At 40.7% G+C, this 20911-nt stretch overlaps 1 protein-coding gene across 4 annotated transcripts in view; it reads left to right on the forward strand.

Moving 5' to 3' along the window:
• Positions 1-3028: 3028 nt before the first annotated feature.
• KLHL7 (kelch like family member 7) overlaps positions 3029-20911 on the forward strand; it is a 63581-nt gene continuing 45698 nt past the window's right edge. Inside the window, exons 1-2 of one of the 4 annotated variants that reach the window (XM_070264692.1) lie at positions 7063-7236; positions 7346-7500. In XM_070264692.1, coding sequence (XP_070120793.1) covers positions 7471-7500 — 30 coding nt within the window. In that variant the 5' untranslated portion in view covers positions 7063-7236; positions 7346-7470. Of the gene's footprint in view, positions 4179-7062; positions 7237-7345; positions 7501-20911 lie in introns of those variants that run through there. The other 3 variants (XM_001498016.6, XM_014739088.3, XM_023639359.2) reach the window with 3 other exon arrangements.

The raw sequence follows: 20911 nt of genomic DNA on the forward strand, positions 1-20911 counted from the left end.
GGACTATTCCTGGAAGCCAGACCTACATCAGAAGGGCTAAAAATAATTTAATTATATGGAAGTAACTATGATTTACAAAAATATGCTACTAAACCTCAACAAAATGTACCCCCAACTTAATCTATCCTTAGTTCCCAAAGTATCATGTCCACTCCAATACTACCTGATAGTGAAAGAAGTATGAGACAGGTAAAATCAGAGTAGAAGGAGACAAAAGACTCAATCTATTGTGGTTAAAATATCTTACCTTTGTAAACTTTTCAAAACCAAATGACCATGTGAACACATTGCTAGGACCCCAGTCTTGAAAGGGGCCTGTTAAAGTTAGAGATCCTGAATTTTAGGCTTAGTTAACCTCATTGTCTCTCTCTCTTACTCTCTCTCTTACACACACACACACACACACACACACACACACACACCCCAACTGGTCTCTTCCCTGACTTCTCTTTGGGTTTGTTTTACTTTTTTCTCTCTGCAGTCTCCGCAGACTCCCTTTCTCTACTTTTGTATGCACATGATGATCCAAAGATGGCTGTCTGAGCCCCTTGTACATATTCCCCACAGAACTGTCACATGCCAGCTCACCAACATCCATCTATCCAGTCTCCAGAGAGAATCTGATGCTCTTCACCTCAGTTTACTAATTGGCTTTCTTTGGTTCAGGTGTTCAAGCTTGATACCAAGTATAAGTCAAGTCCCATAGAACAAGTGCAGCTATGGGGCCCTATTCTGTAAGTGGATAGAGGATTGAATAATTCATGGAAAATGGAAATGAGCTGACTTGACACCTCAAAAGGCAGTATACTACAGCAAATTTTATTAGGTTCAAGCAACAGGTACAGCAAATCATCTTCAGACGCTTAATACGCAAACATACTTGGGATTTTCTCCAAGAAGGACATATTTATTTCCCAAAGTTGTTTTCCCAGGGATCCTATTTTGGGGGGGAGGTAGGGGATGGTTCATAGCACTAGTATTCCGAGGGAAATGCTGGATTAAATAATAATAGTTAATATTACATATTAATTCAGTAAAGTAATACTGTTTGTCTCATGCTGGCACCAAGCTAAGCATGTTTGTAATCCTTATACCAGTTCTGTGTGATAGGGTCTATTTTTACAGATAAGAAGACTGTGGCAGAAGAGAAGTTAAGCAATTTGCCCAAAGTTGAACAATGAGAGAGCGAGGGTGCTTGATTTTGAATCTAGGCAAAGCCCCAAGCTTAACCTCTGTGCTACAGAACCTCCGTGGTCTCTTGAAGCTCCGAATCCTATGGCTCTTCCATGACCTTTCGTGTTCTATAGTCTGCAATATGTGAAAGGACTGTTCCAACACCACGTAGGAAGGATGCTCTTCCTTGTCTCTTTTGCCGTGTTATGGAAGAGCACTCCATCCCATCACCTACATTTCTGCCTTTGAATCACAGATCCTTCATGTCTCCCAAGGCCTTGGAGGTAGAGGACAGGTTTCCACTTCCTTTCAATTAAAAATGTTTAAATACGCTCTTATTCTCCAGCATTGTAGGTCATTTAACAAAGCAAAAATTTTCCACATGTCTAATTTCATTAGGAATAAATGATTCCTATTGTCAGGGTCCACTCTAACACCTCAAATTTTTGACTAGCTAATATAGAAGGTTTGAGAACCTCCAGATTAAAAGAAAAAAGATACAGTACACAGAGGCATAAATGTGTTACTGTTTTATAAAAATGGAGGCTTATACGCCACTCGCTCTTTCATTTGAGTTATACTATATTGTTTGTCTTCATGAAGAGAAAGCATAATGCTTCAATAGTGTAAATTATTTTACATAAAATGTCTCTGTACACTCCTATATAAACCCAGGTAGAAAATCAAGGGGATACGCATAAAGTTTTTGTAACGTAAAATAATGAACAATTGCAAATAATCCTGTATATTACCATACATTAGAAAGAATAATTACAGTTACAAACAGCATTTTCATGAGTCCTGTGACTGTCTCGTGTTTCCATAGAACACCTGAGGAAGCCTAACTGAAGATTCGTGGAGCTGACACCTGATCTTAGTTTCAAACACTGAGGAGTAAATCAGCCTAAGCAGGCAGGCGTTCTATATCAAGGAGACACCAATGGGACTGTGTGTTCTCGCTTTATGAATCCCAAGCAAATAAACCTTGTGCTCCAGGTAATAAGCCTTTAACTTGCAGTATATGATAGTCTTTGTCAACTGAAATAGAGTCTAGGTAATATTAGTGAAGGCATTTATTCAATAATGCAAATAAGGAGCTTGAGCCCCAGGAAACAGCTCAAGAGTGCTGATGGAACTGCCCTGAGGTGCGTGGGTTTAAGAGCAGCTTATCTATCTTTTACAAACAGTGTACGTGCAGAAAAGAACTTACAACTAAATTTCACGTATGTCAAAAGGGATAGGGTACATCTGTTTTTCTCTAGATTATACATTAAGGATAATATAAACAATAATTTCCTGGTCATACATCCAACAAGCTCTGGGATGCTGACGTATATACGTGCAGAGGGAGACAAAGACCAGGGTCGTTAGTTTTCCCCTCAGTCTCTACGAAATGCAGCTCGGAACGTAAGAGCTAGGGACCTTTTATCTTTCCCTGTTTCTGATTTCTCTAGCTTGTGTCTTCAGTCATGAGGTGAGGAGTTGCAAAGTCTTTTTAACACGTGCTGAGGGCGGCCTGCGTGGCTGCTGCACTGTAGCGGGAATTTTTATTGTACTGACTTAAACCCCACGCAGTTCGTCGTTAGATTTGCCTGTTAGACAAGGGAAAGGGGTCCCAAAAGCTTGTTCACATGTTTCATCGTTTAATAAATACTTACTGAGCCTCTGCAACATGTCAGTCTCTAACAGAGCAGTGAAAACACCAGCCCTGTTCCTATGGAGCTTACAATAATGCGAAACATTTTGGTGTGGTCTACTGCCCCATTACCCAAAAAAGATAATCTTGGGACGTAGTCTAAATTCCTAAAACCTGTTTTGGACAAAACAAAACGCACGCGCCACCGCGGACGGGCTCGAGGTCAAAACCGACGCTCCGCAGGGTGGCCACAAACGCGCAACGGCGGCGCCCAGCGTCGCTCGGCGCGGCGGCGGCGTGACGCGAGGCCCCGCCCCCTGCTCCCTTCATCGCGCCCCCGCCCCCGGGGAGCTCAGTGCGCAGGCTCCTCGGCCGGGTTCGGGTTCTGCTCCGGACCCAGCCGAGCCCGCGACTTCGCCTCCCCGGGAGCTTGGGAGAGCGTCGCGGGCCTTGTCCTTCGGCAGTGGCCGCGCCGCCGCCGCCCGCCCGCTCCGCAGCAGGACGCTGCCGCCGCAGTCCCGGCTTTGGTGTTTGGTAAACAGAAGCCCCAGCGTGCCCGGGGCGTGCACCCCCTCGCCCGGAGCGGCGAGCCCCGGGCGGTAACCGAGCTGACGGAGGATGGCAGCCTCCGGGGTGGAGAAGAGCAGCAAGAAGAAGACCGAGAAGAAACTTGCTGCTCGAGAAGAAGCTAAATTGTTGGCAGGCTTCATGGGAGTCATGAATAACATGCGGAAACAGGTACCGCCTCTGTGGGAGCGACGGACGGCAGCGGGGAGGTGGTCCGGGACTCGGGACCCCTTGCTACCTGGGCCGAACCCCGCGCCCTGTGGGTCGCGATCCTCCACTTCCTCCGTCCTCGCCCTTCCTTCTATTTTCGCACGCAAGCGAAGCTGCTCTCAGTAAGGGTCGCAGTTTTCAAGCAAAAGTGCTTCCGCGGCTGCCGAGGCTGTAGCTCCCAAATCAGAGTCCTGGGGGACGCTGGCATTCGGCGTGGGTATTGGTTGTATAACAGCTCTGCCCTAGTTATCTCTTTGTGAGGCCAGGATCCCTCCATTGGCCAGCAGTTTTAAGGTGTCGTGAGATCTTGTGCGGAGAAGCCCATTGGCACAGCCCCCAAAGCAGGGAGAAGCGTTGCTGGGCTGAAATCAGCTACTCTTAAATAAGGATCCCCGCCCCCCTTCTGTCTTACCCGGGTGGAGCTGGTTGAAGACAAATCCTCCGGTACGTGTTAATTTAGGACAGAAACAGTCATCGATAAATACTGTGCCGTGTCTTAAGGGCACTGTGCGTCCCTGTTGTAAAGAGGAGCTCTTTGTTCTGTCTTTGATGTGTGGCGCATTAATGAAGGTCTTCAGCACGTCTGCGAAAGGTGGGTTATGGAAAAAACGGATTTTAACGCCGGAGAATGTAGACTAGAGAGGTTTTATTTATTTATTTTAATTCCATAACGTCTTATACTACTAATAAGCATGGAAAAGTCACTTGGTTACTTTTTGATTCTGTAAGCTATATTAATAGAAAATACGCATCTAAGGAGGTTTGTGGAAATGTTTCGGTTTTGTGACTGTGGTCCCGTTTTTCAGGAGGACAAAAGCAGGATGTATGAGTAACTGCAATGACTGCTTCGCTTATCTAGTGGTTCTGTTGGGAATAGGGGCAACAGTAGAGGAATTTAAGATTTTTATGAAGATGTTAACTTCTGGTTTCCTTAAGCAAAACTCGGACGGCTGGGATCTTTTCTTTGTTCATCAGCTCCTGGCATGGTGCAGGAATGCGGTAGATATCTGTGGGAATGCCTTTAAATCTTTCCTGGCCTTTGTGCTGAAGTAGCTGTGAATGTCTGTATTCTGTATTTTATGTAACTTACTTTCATGTATCTATTTTCATGTAAACGTTAATGTTCCTCTCATGTAAACCTTTTTATATTTACAACACCACTGACTTCAGATAACCGGTGCATTTAACTAGTGTCTGCCTGTAAATGGTAGTTGAACACAATTCAGTGCTCAAATTTGTTTCCAACACCCCTCCCACTCCCCCAAATATGCGTTTTCGTCCTTGGACTGTAGCGTTGTAAAGCATTGCCTCATTCCTTACATAGAGTGCAGCTGGGTTGCAGCATCAGCTGTTTACTGGAGGAGGAGGGGATTGTCTGAAACTGTATGTTTAGCTCTTTGGGTTTAAAAATTGATTCAAATCCATTCTTAGACTTAGCTTTAGACTATATTAATATCTGTTTATTTACTGTTAAAATAGGACTACAGTTAGAGAAGAATCAGGATTCTCTTACTGAGTAGGAAGGGGAAAATGGATGCTTGGGGAGCAACCAGGGATCTCTTCCGCAATGTTTAACTGACCTTAGTCTGCTGGATTCTCCTTTTGTCAGTAGCTTTGCATGTTATTCAAACAGTTCTCCAATAAGCACTTTTTCCAACTTCCTGGAATCCTTTTGCAAGATGTGCAGTTTGATTTATATTATATTTGTATTCTATTTAACATCATAACACAAGAGAGACCAAGAATGACTGACAAGGGCAGTTGATGGTAATTGGCAGAAATAGAAGCTGGTCTGAGTCAGAGGAGGAATAAGGACCAGTTTTATAAGTGTTCTTGTTCTTTAGTCAGTATTTTTGTATTATGAATTTTTGCCGTCCCTTATAATTTCATTACTTTGAGGATCAGGATAATGAGTGCCAGATGACAAGGACCCCTGTATACACACCCGGAAACATTCCTACAAGAATTTGAGAACACTGAAATTAGAATACTTGAATTCCAAACCCTGCTCTACCATTCATTAGTTTTGTGATCTTAGATAATATGATTTAGGTTATTTTATCTCTCTATAGCATAACAGCCAATCCTATACATAGTAGCAAAAGGGGGTTCTGCAGAGCCAGCAGCCTCAGCGTCTTAGGGAGCCTTTTCCTCGATCATCCTTTCAGTCATTTCTAGCCTCTTATTTTTATGTAAACTTTCCAATAAAATATAGGATTCAGGTAGAAGGGTATAAATCATAAACATGCAGCTCAATGAGTTATTACGAGATGAGCATACCAACACCAAGAGATAGAACATGACTAGCACATCAGAGATCCCCCCTTATGCCTGTCTCAGTCACTACTCCCTCACAGGTAACCACTCTTACAACTTCTATCACCATAGATTTGTTTTTCCTGCTTTTGAACTTATATAAATGGAATCATACAGTATACACTTTTGCATCTTGGTTTCTGAAAGTCAGCATTGTTTATGGGATTCATCTATGTTGTTATGTGTAGTACTAGTTCATCGTTGTTGTAGATAGTATTCTTCTGTATGAATACACCACAATTTATCCATTCTATCATTGTGGACATTTGGGTTATTTTCAGTTTGGGCCTATTACGAAAGTACCACTTTGAACAGTTTAGTACATTTTGTACATGCCTTTGATGTGTACATATATGCATTGCTGTTGGGAAATACCTAAGAGTGAAGTTATTGAGTTAAAGGTCATAGTTCTTTCGGCTCTAATAGATACTGTCATAGGGTTTTCCAGTGTTGTGCCAGTTTACACTTCTCTCAGCTGTGTATGAGAGAGGCTTTTGCTCTACATCCTTGCCAACACTTGGTATTGTCAGTCTTTATAACTTTAGCCATTCTAGTGAGTGTGGCATCTTGTTTAATTAGGTTGAGCACTTTTTAATTTATTTCCCTAACTTTCCATTTAGGTTAATTTTATTACCTGTTACACTGGAGAGGGGTCTACAAAGCAGAGCTATCCAGTTGCTGTTGATGAAGTCCAGGAGACCCTTAGCATTTGAGGAATGTGTTTTGAGACCTTCCTGAGTACCACTGTAATTTACAGTTTTCTCATGTTAAATGAATTAAAGCATAATTGGAACTTAAAAGCTTATGTTAAAGCCCTTATTGAGAGTTATGTGAGAGAACCACAAAGGTGATGTGAGGATTGGATGCTGGGCAGTCAGCTGGGCTCACTTAGTAGCTAAAATGACTCAGTGTCTGTATACTCACCACTCCAAGACTGTAAATTGCTACATGTCGTTAATATTTAGGGTCTCTTGTGAATAGTAATCTAAATTTTCTGTGTTAAATCCTCAATATTAGAAACCCTTCTTGAGCACTTATTCTCTACCAGCCATTCTGCAAAATGTTTTACATGCTTTGTCTCATTTAATTCTCATAATAATTGCCATCATTCATACCTTTCTATTCTTAGCTCTTTCTCTCTTCTCTTTTTGTCTGTCCAGCTTAGAAGATAGCGTCTCTCTCTTCCCTCTCTTTCAAATGCCCCAAGCTTTCTTGACCCTCTGTTCTTTTTTCACATCTCTCTGGCAAAAAGCGTTGATGACTGTTTACCCTCTGTGTGCAAGGCATCCAAGCACAGCTGGGGAATATCCCATTATTGGGCAGTCTTCTGCCAGGTAAGTCCTAATTTCAGCTGGGCTGTCAGTACTGGTGAGCAGTCCTACTTTCCATTTATTTTACTATTTTCCTCTAACCTGGGTCCATTTTCTTTATCCTCATTTTCAGCAGATCATCCCTCTTTTGACATTACAAATAAGTAGGAGTCATTAGTCTGGAACTATCTAACGTTGAACTTTCCGTCACCAAGTCTATAAACCTTTTTTGACGCTTTCTCTTTTTACTCTGCTGCAATGGAGAAGCTGCCTCTTTTTCTATCTAAGGTCAGTACTTTCACCTGGGCTTTGACTCCCTCAATACTAGCCTTGTCAGAAAAGTTATACTGTTGGTTATTCCATCTCTGTTGAGCATCTTTAACTTCTCAGCTGGATTCTTGTCATCGGCATTTAGGCATGTTTTAACCTCTCAAACTTTTAAACCAACCAACAAAGCCATCCAACCACTCGGAGTCTCAATGTTCCACTGTAAATAACACCTCTCTCCTCCTTGTTAAAACCAAAAGTGGGTAGATTGACTGCCTCTTTCGGCTCACTGTTTATTTATTCCCCTATCTCAGTTTGGCTTTTTAACTCATCCACTCAGATGAATGCTTATTGAGAACACACTGTGTGCTGGGCATTTTGCTAGATTCTGGGGTTGCAATGGTGAACAAAACCTGACAGTCCGTGTCATCATGCAGTTGATAGGCTAGCAGGAGAGTGAGACATTAGTCAAGCAATCACATGACAAAATGTAAAATTGCAACACTGGTGGGTATTATTAAGAAGAGGGACATGATACAACGAGGGCATATAGATGGATGATTTGGCCATCAGAAAGTTTTCCCTAAGGAAGTGATAATTGAACTGAGCTGAAATAAGAGTGTGTATTAACCAGGTACCTTAAGGAAAAGCCTCTTAGAGGGAACAACATATGCAGAAGCCCTGAGTCAGAGACCTTCTTACCAAAAAATGGCAAGTACAAGAGACTGACCAGTGTGACTGGAGCACAGAACATAAGGGGCAGGATGGTGAAAGATGGAACTGGAGAAGTAGCTGAGGACCTGCCCATACATAGCCTTATAAGTCAGGTTAGGAGATTTTGCCTTTATTCTAAAACCCTTTCAAATGTGTGTATGTAAGGAGGGATGAGTGGGTACTATCTGTCTTTTGAAAAATATGACTGACTGCTCCGTGGTGAATGAGTTAGAGAGCTCTCAGACTGGTTGCTGGCCAACTAAACAGGAAGTTGGTACAGTAACCCAGTGAGATCGTCCCTTGGACTAAGGTGGTAGCAGCAGCAGCAATATCAATGAAGAAAAGATGATATATTCAAGGGAGTTAGGAGAAACAATCAGCAGGACTTGGCAGTGATAACTACTATATGTGGTTGTGATGACTAAATAAGATAACCAAGTTAAGAAAACTTAAAACGGGATGTGATAATGAGTAAGTTCTCAATAAATGTTGGCTATTTTTGTTGCTGTTGTGGTGGTGGTGGCTGACTGGATGCTGAGGCATTCAATATAAGGTATCACTTATGACCCCTAGGGTTCTCAAATGCATAACTAGCTGGATGATGATGCTATTCACTGAGAGAGGAGATACTGGAAAAGGATCAAGGCTATGAGGAAAGGATTATAAGTTGTGTTCTGGATATCTTCAGTTTGTGATGCCCATAAGACATTAAGGTATATGATGAATTGACAGGTCTGGAGAGTTGTGGGTTAAAAGTGTAAATTTGTGAATTGGCTACATATAGAAGACAATGTCTTCATTGAAGCTGTGGAGACTCAAGAGTCTAGGATAAAGGCTAGGGAATGAGCCTATAAAGGAGACAAAAAAGGGATGGCCAGAAGAGTAGGAGAAAAATGAGAGTTTTGAGAATCAGAGAAGAAATTGTTTCAGGAGGAGGATGGAAAAATTTGAAGTTCATGAGAAGTCAGAGTAAGATCAGAACTAAAAATGCTTATAGGACCTAGCAACACACAGGGGTTTGTTGACTGAAGTTGGAGTTGTTTTGATGGGGAGACACAGATGGAAGTTGGATTAGTGTGAGTTGGATATGAGAAAACTCAGACAGCTTTTTTTTCAGAAATTTGGACCTGAAGGGAGTGAGGGAGTCAAATGAAGCTTGTTTGGTTTTATTTAAATGGGAGAGAATGTTTGTTTAAAAACTGTGGGAAGAATTTACTTGAGATGTAGAGGTTGAATGTATATGAGACAGAATGATAGATGATTCCTGAAATGAGACCCAAAAAAAGGATGGTTAATCTAATATAGGAGGGGACAGTTCTCTTCCATAAGAGAGAGAAGGAGTAGAGGGTAGGTAAGTAGGTAGTTAGGTGTGTTTGGAATTGGGAGAATGAAGAAATGTCTACCTGGAGACTTTTGTTTTCTCTGAAAAGAAGGAGACGAGATCATCTGTTAACATGGAGGCCAGTGCCTGTAATTCTTCCCCTCCTACTCATGCTTCAGTTCTTACCTTAAATGCCGCTTGCTCCCTGAATGCCCTAGATTATGTTAAGGCGCTTTGTAATATATGCTCTTACAGCACTCCATTTCTTTCCTTCCTGCATTTATCATCTCTGTAAAGGCAATAATCACTTTTTAGTTTAATGTATGTCTTTGCTACTAAGCTCTAAGGTCCACAAGGGCAGTGACTGTGTTTGTCTTATTCAGTGTTGTATTGCCAGCATCTACCACATAGGTGCTCAAATATTTGTTAAGTAAATAATTGATGTCGTAGGTATGGTAACACCTCAAGGGAAGGAGAAAAGTAGACATAGGATGAAACTGGTGAGCATCAACATTTTAAAGGCTAAGAAGAAAAATTCATTGGAGATTGAGTGGAAGGAAGAAAGATAGCAGGTGGTAATGTCGTTGAAACCAAGATATATTACAGAGAAGAGACAGGAGTATAAATGTTATAGGGAGGCCAAAAAAGGTAAAGCGTCCACTGGATTTGAAAATTGGTAGCTTTAGCAAGTAAAGTTTTAATGGAATGGTGGGGGTGGGGAGCAGATTTTAGAGGACAGAGGAGGGACAGTGGTGAGCACATGGAGAATGACCTGCCTCCTGTGCAGCCCAGGCTTTCCAGGGTGGGATTAATGTTCCTCCTCTAAATTCCAGCAGTATCTAGTGCACTGTGCCATCGTGACACTTGACACATGTGTGTGCTCTCATGAGTGAGTGCAAAAGCACATCTTGAGGGAGACATGATTGTATTAAAATTCCCTTCTGAGGAGAAGACAGTTAAGATTTGGGAGCTGCAAGAACCTTTGGCAGTCCCAAAGGCCTCTCTTGCCTTTCCCTAGGACCCTGGCCTCATGCCTCCTCAGCTCAGACTGCTCCCGGTCTGTTCCTCTTTCGGATTTTCAAGTCCTGAAGGGAAAGGGTCTGACAGCTTAGTTGTGGTTCAATGTCAGTCCTCTGAGTTGGTTATCCTAAGAAGAGGGCCGTGTAGCACAAACATGGTCTTGAAAGGCCCATTTTGTGTATCGAAGGCATTTCCTGAGAAATTTAAGTCGTTTACATTGAATTGTAAGGTAACTACTCCAGTTGGCATCTCCTACAATCATTCATATCAGTGAAACAGCTGGGTATATTATATATTTTAGTATATAATAATACAGCATATAATTTAGTTACATTCTGTTGAGCTGTCAAAAATGTGGTGGATAGAATTAATATTTGAGACACTCTTTAAGAATGTGCCATCTATGCTAAATACCATAAATTCTATACTTACATTGGCTTACTGGAAAATGGTGTGCCAGGATTAAATGAGTTCTTTCTTAGACCTTCTTTTTGAATCACAATTAAATTGAATCACAATCTAATGTTATACTGTAACATTACAATCTAACATTGTACTGTAAGCTTTTATTGTGCAAAACTATTAAAAAATGGTTTTCTCTTCTATAAAACTTCTTTTAGTAATGTCTTTAGTCACTCATTACTTTGGGAAACAGCATGCTATAGTAGAAATAACATGATCTTTGGAATCAAACAGATCTGGGTTTGAATCCTAGCTCTGTCTTCTTATTAAATGTGTGACATTGGGCGGGTCACAACTTCTTCAGCCTTTTATGTTTTTATCTGCACAACAGTGATCATAATATCATACTTACCTACCTTACTGGTGTTGAGAATAGTGAGAGAAAGAATGTGAAAACTCTGATAAGTTATTCAGTGTTGTACAGATATTATTATCATGATGAATCTGGGATTCTTGGTTCCCAGCAACAGAAATCTATTCGGTCTTAAATAAAAATGATTTTTTGCAAGGGTATCAGGAGCTTACAGCATTGACCACAGGCCAGAAGATGAGCGGGTGTGGCAAACAAGCAGAAACCAGGGGTTCTCTGGTAGCTAGGCTGCAGAAACTCTGGAGTCAAGGTTACAGTACAGGAACAGTCTTGACCACTTGCTACTGCTGCTGCCATGAAGACAGTTTTCCCTCCATCTTGCTGTCATTCACGGGAGATTCAGAATCCTGGAAGTGGCGTCTAATTAGCTGGCCTTACATCATTTGCCAGATTTTGGCTCTGCTAAGGAGTGAATAGAAGAAATATTTGACCTTTGGCTTCCGTAATGAGAGGCAGGCTCTGAGAATTGCCCTCTCACCAAGATAGTTCATAATGAGGAATTTTTCCAGAAATGGAAGCTTGGGGTTCTAATAGGCAGGGCAAATTGGATGCTGGATTGCTAGTATCCACAAATGTCCACTATGATCTACACCTTAGGCTGTCCAATACGAATATGCATGCTCTTAATCTCATTCCTATAATTTAAAAAAATGTCACCAATCAAATTTTTTCACTTAACCATATCTAACTTCAAGATCACTTGGTCATATCCATTCCTTCCATAGTCATTTCAAGATCTGAAGGGCTAAGTAATACTAGACTTTTTTATATGATCGTGATGGAGAAAAGAAACTGGTTGAAAACATATGTAAATAGAAGAAGGATGCAAATAAAAGTAGAAGCTACGTTCATTTTTTATTATTTATCCATTAATATTTTTATTGTTTATTCATTGTTGTATTTATGACTTCTTCCTTTACTGCCTATTCCTATTCTTTGTCTTTAGCCAACTCCTCAAAGTTTTTTATCTGATGGAGTGACCTAATACTTTATTCCTAGGTATCTTGAGTCTTTGATCTTGTCTGTATAGGGTTACTTTGGTCTTTCATTAACATTTGCCACTAGATTTGGCAGTACCACTGTTGGGTCTGGGATTTGATTTATGCTACTTAAAAGTTGATTAGTGAGCCTGTTGCTGTTTCATGATGCTGACAGAAGACATGAGCCTCCTAGGTCAGAGATAACAGACTTGATTACTCATAGCATAGCATCGTAAGCTATGTATGAATCAGTTCTGCTTGCCCAACAAGTGCTATGAGGACAACATGGTGGGACCCAGATGGATGTTATACACACAGTGGGTTTGTGTTGCAGCTAAGGAATGAAAACTGAGCTTAAGAAATCTGCCATTTTTATAGCAAGCGCTAAGTAAGCCTGCTTTTTGTCCTGAAGGGGAATATTTGTCTCCTTAAGATCACTCACTGCCAACACAATGCTGAGAAATGGTGGCCTGGCTAAAAAGTGGCAGGCCCTTGTGTTCTTGGCATGTCCAGGAAAATATGTGGGAACTCAGAAGACCTATAGAGGACTGAGTCTCCCAATAATAGAAGATATTTGGGGGGATCTCCTGAGTTCCAGCCATCTTATGCCCCATGGAGAAGAGCGACAGTTTTTCTCTTGATGGCCAGAGTCAATCACCTATCCAAATGTAATAACTTTTGTTCAGTCCACCCAATGGCATGAGGAGGGTAAAATGGCCAGGACACAGTCTTAACTTCCAATTCTGTGGAAGCATTGTTATATCACTTGATTGAATCATTATTCTCTTGGGTCCCCAAATCACTAAACTAGCAGAACCTGCCTCTGGAAAGACTAATTGCTGAGATGAGACAAAATTTTTGTAAGTAAATTATTAAGCATAATAGAGAGGAAGCCTCTTCATTCCCTTGGTTGCCAGGCTGATTCTGGCTACAGAGAAACCATTCTGTTCATATAAATTATATGACATCAGATTATTTGAAAATGGATTCTGCTGCTTAAAGAAAAAGATTGAAAACCATTGATATAATGCTTTTCCCTGAAAGGAGAATATACTCTGTGTGTGTGTATCTGTCTGTGTGGTGCTGGGAACAGAGGGCAAAGGGGCTGAGAGAGTTGGAGGGGGAGAACATTTCTGACTTTCTCCTCACCCAAAGGAAAGGAAATGAGGTATCTTGAGCTCATATCTCTCTCTCTTCCTAATTTTGCCCAGTGAGAAGAGAGGTTACTGATGGAATTAATTTAGAACTTGAGACATTGCTGTTTTATTAATGGTGAGGTTACTCTGTTGAGACACATACTTCTACTTAAGGTCTCCATCTGCTAAGCAGGACAGGTAAGGAGTGTCTTATGGCAGACTCCATAAGCTGGGTTTGGGCCCAGCCATCTATTTTTTTTTTTTCCTTGAAGGACATATGAATATGCAGATTCCAAGATTTAGATGACTAATGCAACTTTGTTTTACTAGAGAAGCCCTGCGTATGGGGGATTACCAAGTACTGCCCGTCTGCCATGTGTGTGTTTTATGATGTCTCACCTGGCTATTGATCCTTATATAAATTTCCTGTGTTGAGCATCTCAGAGGACTGAATGGCTGAATTCAGGCAGCAGAGCCCCACCCCAACTCCCTACAGAACAAGGACCAAGTAGCTCTGAGTTATTTCCAAGTTTTGGGTTTTCTGTTTTCTTCCTGCACAGGAAGTGCTTGGTTCTATCTTAAATGCTGATGAGGCATCCCCTGTCAATGACTGTTCTTTTGTATATCCTCCAAAGACCAGCTCGGGAGGTTATTTAAATTTTTACTCCAGAAACCTTTGAAAGGAGTAGATATCCATTAAGTTAACTTCAAACTGGAAGTTTACTTCCATTTCCCATCTCAAATTTTTCTCAGCGAAAATGTCATTCATAGCTCTCCGGATTGTCTGCTGTGAGCTAAAGGACAGCTTAAAGCACTCCATCTAATTCCATGCTAGCAACATAAAGTCCCCCAAATTTGACTGTTATGAACTCACTCATTATTAAATTCTCACATCTGTGATCTCCTTGGGAATTAAAATTAAAGCAGTTGAATTCCAAATGTCTGCCCTCCCTGGGTTGTTATACTGCTCAGTCTCAGCCGGAAGGTAGTCACTATCTGGATATTGTCAGGGTAGCTTCTTCAGCAGCTGCTGTGAGGGCTCCTCTTCCATTGGGATAGATTGCGTTAGTTTAGCCCCTCCAAAGCTGAATTTCTCACTTTCAAGGTAGTTGGTGCCACATGTTTTCAGTGTCCCAAAGGGTCCCTAGGACTCTTTAGATTAGCACATCATCATCCCCACCCCCACAAACCTGGAAAGATGCAAGCAGATCTCCCATATCTACAATAAGCAGTGCAGATGTTGACACGTTATTTTACAGTCCTAACCCACATTCTTGTTCCCAGCCAAAAACAGAACAGAAACTTTGGTTTCTGGGGGAATAGAGGGTTTTCAAAGAAAACATAAGAAGAAAAAATTTTGGCTTTTAATTTCGACAAGTTGCCAGTCTGTGCCGGCTGTCTATAATTTTATAGACTCTAAGACTAACTCAGCTGGGAGGAATCACTTATCAAGAAGCCGATAGGGGGGCCGGCCCCATGACCGAGTGGTTGAGTGGTTAAGTTCACGTGCTCCGCTTCGGAGGCCCAGGGTTTCACAGGTTCGGATCCTGGGCGCAGAAGTGGAACCACTCATCAAGCCATGCTGAAGTGGCATCCCACATAGCACAACCAGAAGGACCTACAACTAGAATATACAACTATGTACTTGGAGGCTTTGGGGAGAAGAAAAAAAGAAGAAGATTCGCGACAGATGTTAGCACAGGTGCCAATCTTTAAAAAGAAAAAAGCCAGGGGCCGGCCTGCTGGCACAGCAGTTAAGTTTGCACAGTCTGCTTCGGCAGCCTGGGGTTTGCCGGTTCGGATCCTGGGTGCGGACATAGCGCTGTTTGGCAAGCCATGCTGTGGTAGGCATCCCACATATAAAGTGGAGGAAGATGGGCATGTTAGCTCAGGGCTAATCTTCCGCCAAACAAAAGAAAAAGAAAGAAAGAAGCCAGTAGGGACACTGTGTTTACTGTATGTGGAAGGAGTTTCATCTATGCATAATAATGCTTCTCCGGCGTTGGACACATTCTTTATCTTAGACAAAATGTTAGAAATTGGCCAGAGTGATATACTCAGCTGCCGGGTCTCCTACAGTTTCCCTTTTTTCTGTATTGTCCGTCCTGCACGTTTAAAGCTTAATTTTCATTTCTTTTTTGAACCCTGTGTTCTTGGCTACCCAGTGCTGAAATGAGTGAGTTCTGTCTGGGGACAGTCTTCCCTCCCTTTTGAAAAAAGAGTGACCCACATTTGTAGCAGGCGGTTGTGCAGAGCACAGTTTGTAGCCTTGCGTTCTCTACATTTCTGATCCTCCTGGTTGTTCTGTGCCTTTGTGTCCCCATTATGATCATGTCCTGCTGTGAGCTTCCTTACATCTATTTCTCTAAGGAAGAATGACCTTTAACAGATCCCTCTAAGGCCTGTGTTCCCCACGGGGACCAGTATGGCCTTTACAGTATGCTTCTCGAAACCTTGCCTTTCCTCAGTATTTGAGTTTTCCAGGCCTTGGAAACTCAGTAGCAGCAGGCACATTCCTTTCTGTTATCTTTTTGTGTCAAAATGAGCTCTCTCTCTGATGCCCCATTTTTCTCTGTTATCCGTTTGTTCCTTTCAGCCAGCCCCAGCGGAGTTGTTAACCTGTTTAAGTTGAATCTTTTCCTTTCTACATCGTGTAGTGCTAACTCTTAGTTCAGAATGCCTTCCTTTCCCTTTCCTTTTGATTTTGGGCCCAGATACTTGTTTTGGTAACATCTTCCTCTAGTGCCTTTCTTATAGACTCTGCCATTGCGAAAAATAAGTTCTGTGTGTTCAGGATTTGATTCAGCTACTGCCAGCTCTCACCACTGTCAGTAAGGTAATTCCCATTATGGGCAAGTCCAGCATCCAACTTAGGCCTGGACTATGTCTGGGTTAAGTGGCTTTCTTTTAATGTGACCTAGTAGTTTCCTTTAGTCTTATTTCCACAAACTTCCCAGATATGTTCCGCTGTAATGTGTACCATTCCTGTCTTCCCACCCATAGCACCTTGCAAATTACTTAATAATGCATAAAGTACTTGTTGCTGGTCTTCTTCCTTTTCCCTTTTCAAATCTACCTGAACTTACTATAATTACTATTATAACTGTCCCAGTCTTTACGGGCAATCCTGTAATTATGTTTTTGATTTCTTATCTTTATCTTTAAGAGGAATCTTGCAAAAATTTCCTAGATCCGGGCTCTTTCTGAGAGAATCAGTTTAGTCTCCTCCTGAATTCTTTGTTTTCTTCCTTCATTATATCTCTTTGGCCCATACCACCTTCCTTGAATAAATAACAAAAATAACGTTTTTTTCCCCTCCTACTCCCACCTTTTAAAGAATAGTTATACCAAAGTATATCTCCTTTCTCTTTCAAAGTTGTTTCGCCTAACGTCCTATTTTTCCCTTATGGAAGGAAATCCCCTTTTCCCTCTATTAACCTAGATTATTCTTTTGTTATTCTTTCACTTTCTCACTTCCCTTATTCTTATTTTATGTGTAAGTCCAATGCTGTTTTTCTTAATTTTATGCACACACATGAATCCTGGAGAGGCCTTTTTTATTTTTCTCTTGGCCTTTGTGTTTGTTGTGGCTTTGTTGAGGCTTTTCTAGTATCTGAATCAACGAAGATGATTTACCCCCATATAATAAGTGTTCTACATCCATTTATCTTTTCAGTGATTTAAATCCACCACCCAAGTATAGTTGAATCTGCAGTCTGCTCAAGGATTTATACCCAGGGCCAACTTGAAATCGCACTGGGAAGGACTGATTGCAGAACCTTGAAGACAAGCCATGTAAACCCAAAGTTAGTCATTCCTCAGTCCTCTCCTTGGAATGCAATGAAGAATTGAATTTGGGACAGCTGATTGCATAGCTCATACAAATGCTAGTATATATTGTTAAAAGTTAGAACCTCAAAAAAAAAGATGCCGTGGAGCTTACATGGAACCTAGCTGCTTTTGCAGTCCTGCCTGGCAAATGTGTCGTTTCACCAACAGGTGCCTAAAATGCTTACTTGTTTTGAGGTGAGTCTTTCCTAACCAAAGGACTCTTCCAGCAAAACTGTACAATTTGCAATCACTAAAGCAGCACCAAGGTTCCTGTCGCCCTCTGTGGTGTTTTGAGTGTCTATGCATAAAGATTTGAGGGGCCCTCCTCCACTTCTGGTTCTGAACAGTTGGGAAGTAGTCTCAGGAGACAGATAAATTAATAGAGATGACAGACTGGAGAACATGACTTTGACTTGAGTGTGAAATTGGCTTTCTCTTCTTTCTCCCCTGAACTAAAATTACCCACCCATTCTGAGGCAGAGCAGCTGATGCATGGGAACAGTTCTCTCCTGCCACAGGGGCAAGCCTGCTCCAATGAGCTTTGTTCCACTTTGGGGACAGACTTATGGAAGAAGAATGAGCCAGGAGCCAGCTGTGTGTGTCAGTGGCCTCTAACATCCTCTTGCCCATCCTATAGTTACTATTCTGCAAGTGACGAGGCAGAAAGAACTGGAACTTCCTTCCCAGAACTTACCTTCCCCAGAGGAAGGAGGGAGTACAGTATGAGAGAGAAATCTGGTGTTTCCCCTAAATGAGTAGCTTATCCTAGTGCCGTTTTTTTCAATTATCCAATCTCTCACCATATTTTAAAATTAATAAACTTTATTTTTTAGAGCGGTTTTAGATTTACAGAAAAATTGAGCAGAAAGTACAGTTTCAATCCCCCCACCCTCCCCCCAACCCCCCGTTTCCCCTATTAGTAACATCTTGCATTAGTGTAGTAGCTACATGTTTCAATTGATGGGCCAATATTGTTACATTATTATTAACCACAGTTTACATTAGGGTTCACTCTTTGTGTTGTACACTCTATGGGTTTTGATAAATGTATAATGACAGGTATCCATCGTTACAGTGTTATACAAAATAGTTTCACTGCCCTAAACATCACCTGTGTTGCACCTTCTCACATTTTTGAAGTGGTATCTTTATCCTATACTAATTCCCACTTAATGTAGATCCCTCACATTTCTTAGGTTTACTTCTCGATATTTACTTATTTTGTTGCTGCTATGACTTTTTTTTCTCATTCATGTTTCTTTATGGCATATTACTCATATAAGTTAGCTAATTGCTTTTTCATATTTGTATTATTTGTTTCTAGCCATCTTAGTGACTTTTCATATTAGTTCGACAGGTAATTGATTTGTCTTTATTTTTGTACTGATTGGGCTAAAATTTTCAGAACAATAGTGAATAACAGTAGAGACAGGGCTTTGTGTATTTGGTTTCAAACTTGAATGAGAATGCCTCTCCTATTTCACCATTAAATGTGATGTTTGCTGTTGATTTTTGATGAAAGACCTTCAGGATATAGACACATCATTTTATTTATTAAGGAGTCTCAGGAAATGAATTTTTAATTTTATCAAACCTTCTTTTGCTATCTATTGAAGTTTTTCTCTTTTAACCTATCAATATGATGAGTTACATTAATAGAATTATTGTTCTTGAACCCCCCTTGCATTCCTAGAACAATATTTGACTAATAACCCTGCTGGGTTCAGTTTGGAAATATTTGACAGATCTATAAATAAGTCGCTAAAGGAAGGAAAGAGTGCAAAGAAAATATGTCCAAAATAGCAGCTGGCAGTTAAAGAAAAAAGAAGACAGCAAGGAAGCATAATAAATAGCATGAAAGAAGATGGCATGTGTAAGATGAAACATAAGTTATCAGTAATAAATGTGAAGGATTACACTAAACCCTACTAAAAATAATCTTTGATAGTGAAAACTTCAGACTAAGTCATACAAAAGTCTATGCTGCTTATAAGAGACTAAAGATTCAAAAGCTGGAAATAATAAATACGAAGATATAACAAATATGGGGGGGCATAAACAGAGAAATTGTGAAGTTTTTTTTCTTGCGTTTTTTCCAGTGAACATATATTGTTCAAAAGGTAGTTTTTTTGTTTAAGTTTGTCTTCAATTCGTCTAGGACTTGTTACTTATCATATTCTCCAACTTATCTGGGTCTCTGTCTCTTCCCATTTCCTGCTTGTGGATATACCTCTTCCCTAGATGATTGATAGCAGGAGGGACCTCTGTCTTTCGCTCAGTCCCATCTCTTGTTGAAATTTATTAATCTATTGTAGTACAGTCAAATAAATGTACCATTTGGATACAAAAGATTTCTCCCATTTCACCCCCCCACACACACACACACGCACACACACTCTCAATGTTTATATCTAGCTGGAGATAACCTTTGATTAAGGCTAAATTACCGAATAGAGATCTCTGATATCTCTCCTTCAGTGCCTATAAATTCATTCCTCTAAAGCTGCCTATTGCTGAGTACCCTTGGAAAGGTTTTTATTGCTGCATTTTAGTTTAGGTCTAAGTTTTCTGGAACTTCCCATCAGCAACCATAGATCCCTTTCCTACAAGAACTCTGTGATCTGATTTGCTTTCTATCTTCTGTCAGTATTCTTTTCCTTTCCCTCCCTTCTTTCCCTTCCTCCCTTCCTTCCCTTCTCTCGTTTTTTTTCTTTCTTTCTCTTAAGCCACTTGATCAGCATGTTTTGGTGGTAACCAAATAGTTGGCTTGGTTTTTGCTACTTGGTATTTTTTTGGTGTGGTATGTGAAAAAATGACCTAAGAGCTATGCCCACTCTGTAATTCCCTGCCCAAATGAAAGGAAATAAAAATTTAAAAATTTCAGACACTGTTGGGATAACAATAGCTTTAACTATAAGTAATTTGCATATAATTTCTAAGCAATAATCTATAGACCTTATAAAAAAATCTTCAGATAAGCTGTAAAAGTGAAATTTTGTTCATCTCTTAGCCCACAATTTGGGGCCCATTTTCTTTCTCATTCTAAGCATTACTGTCTTGTTTGAATTTTTATTCAAGGAGTAATAAATACTTAAAATTTGCAAAATGCTGTATCCTCTAAACTACTAAACCATTATTTAGATTTGTGAGTGATAGTTTTTTTTTTTTACTCTGAATATATTATTTGCCTCATATTCCCAGTGCCTAAGAAAGTGCTTAACATACTGTAGGTACTAACCTGTACATTGTATCTTTAACTTCATTAAGAAACTGAGATTTTATTTGACAAAAAGGACATTTCTTTTTTCTTGAAATTCATCTTTAAGGATTCTAGTAAACCTTAAATTTTTCTTTAATATTCCATTTTCCCAATATTTTAGTGAAGTATTTAATCTGGATCTGTCTTCTTTCAGCAGCCTAGTGTAACACCATTTTGGCCTTGGTCAGAAATCACAATTTAAAAGTGGCTGCTCTCCAGCCCCTATCAGCAGTGCATTAGAGAGAAGTGTTATTTAAGGAAAGATTGCTGAGTGGACATTCTGTTCATCCACTCTATGTATTTTGAGTTGTTCTGTTTCAAGTTAGATCTATGAAGGCT

The sequence above is a fragment of the Equus caballus genome, chromosome 4 (assembly GCF_041296265.1).
Source record: "Equus caballus isolate H_3958 breed thoroughbred chromosome 4, TB-T2T, whole genome shotgun sequence".
Lineage (NCBI taxonomy): Eukaryota > Metazoa > Chordata > Mammalia > Perissodactyla > Equidae > Equus > Equus caballus.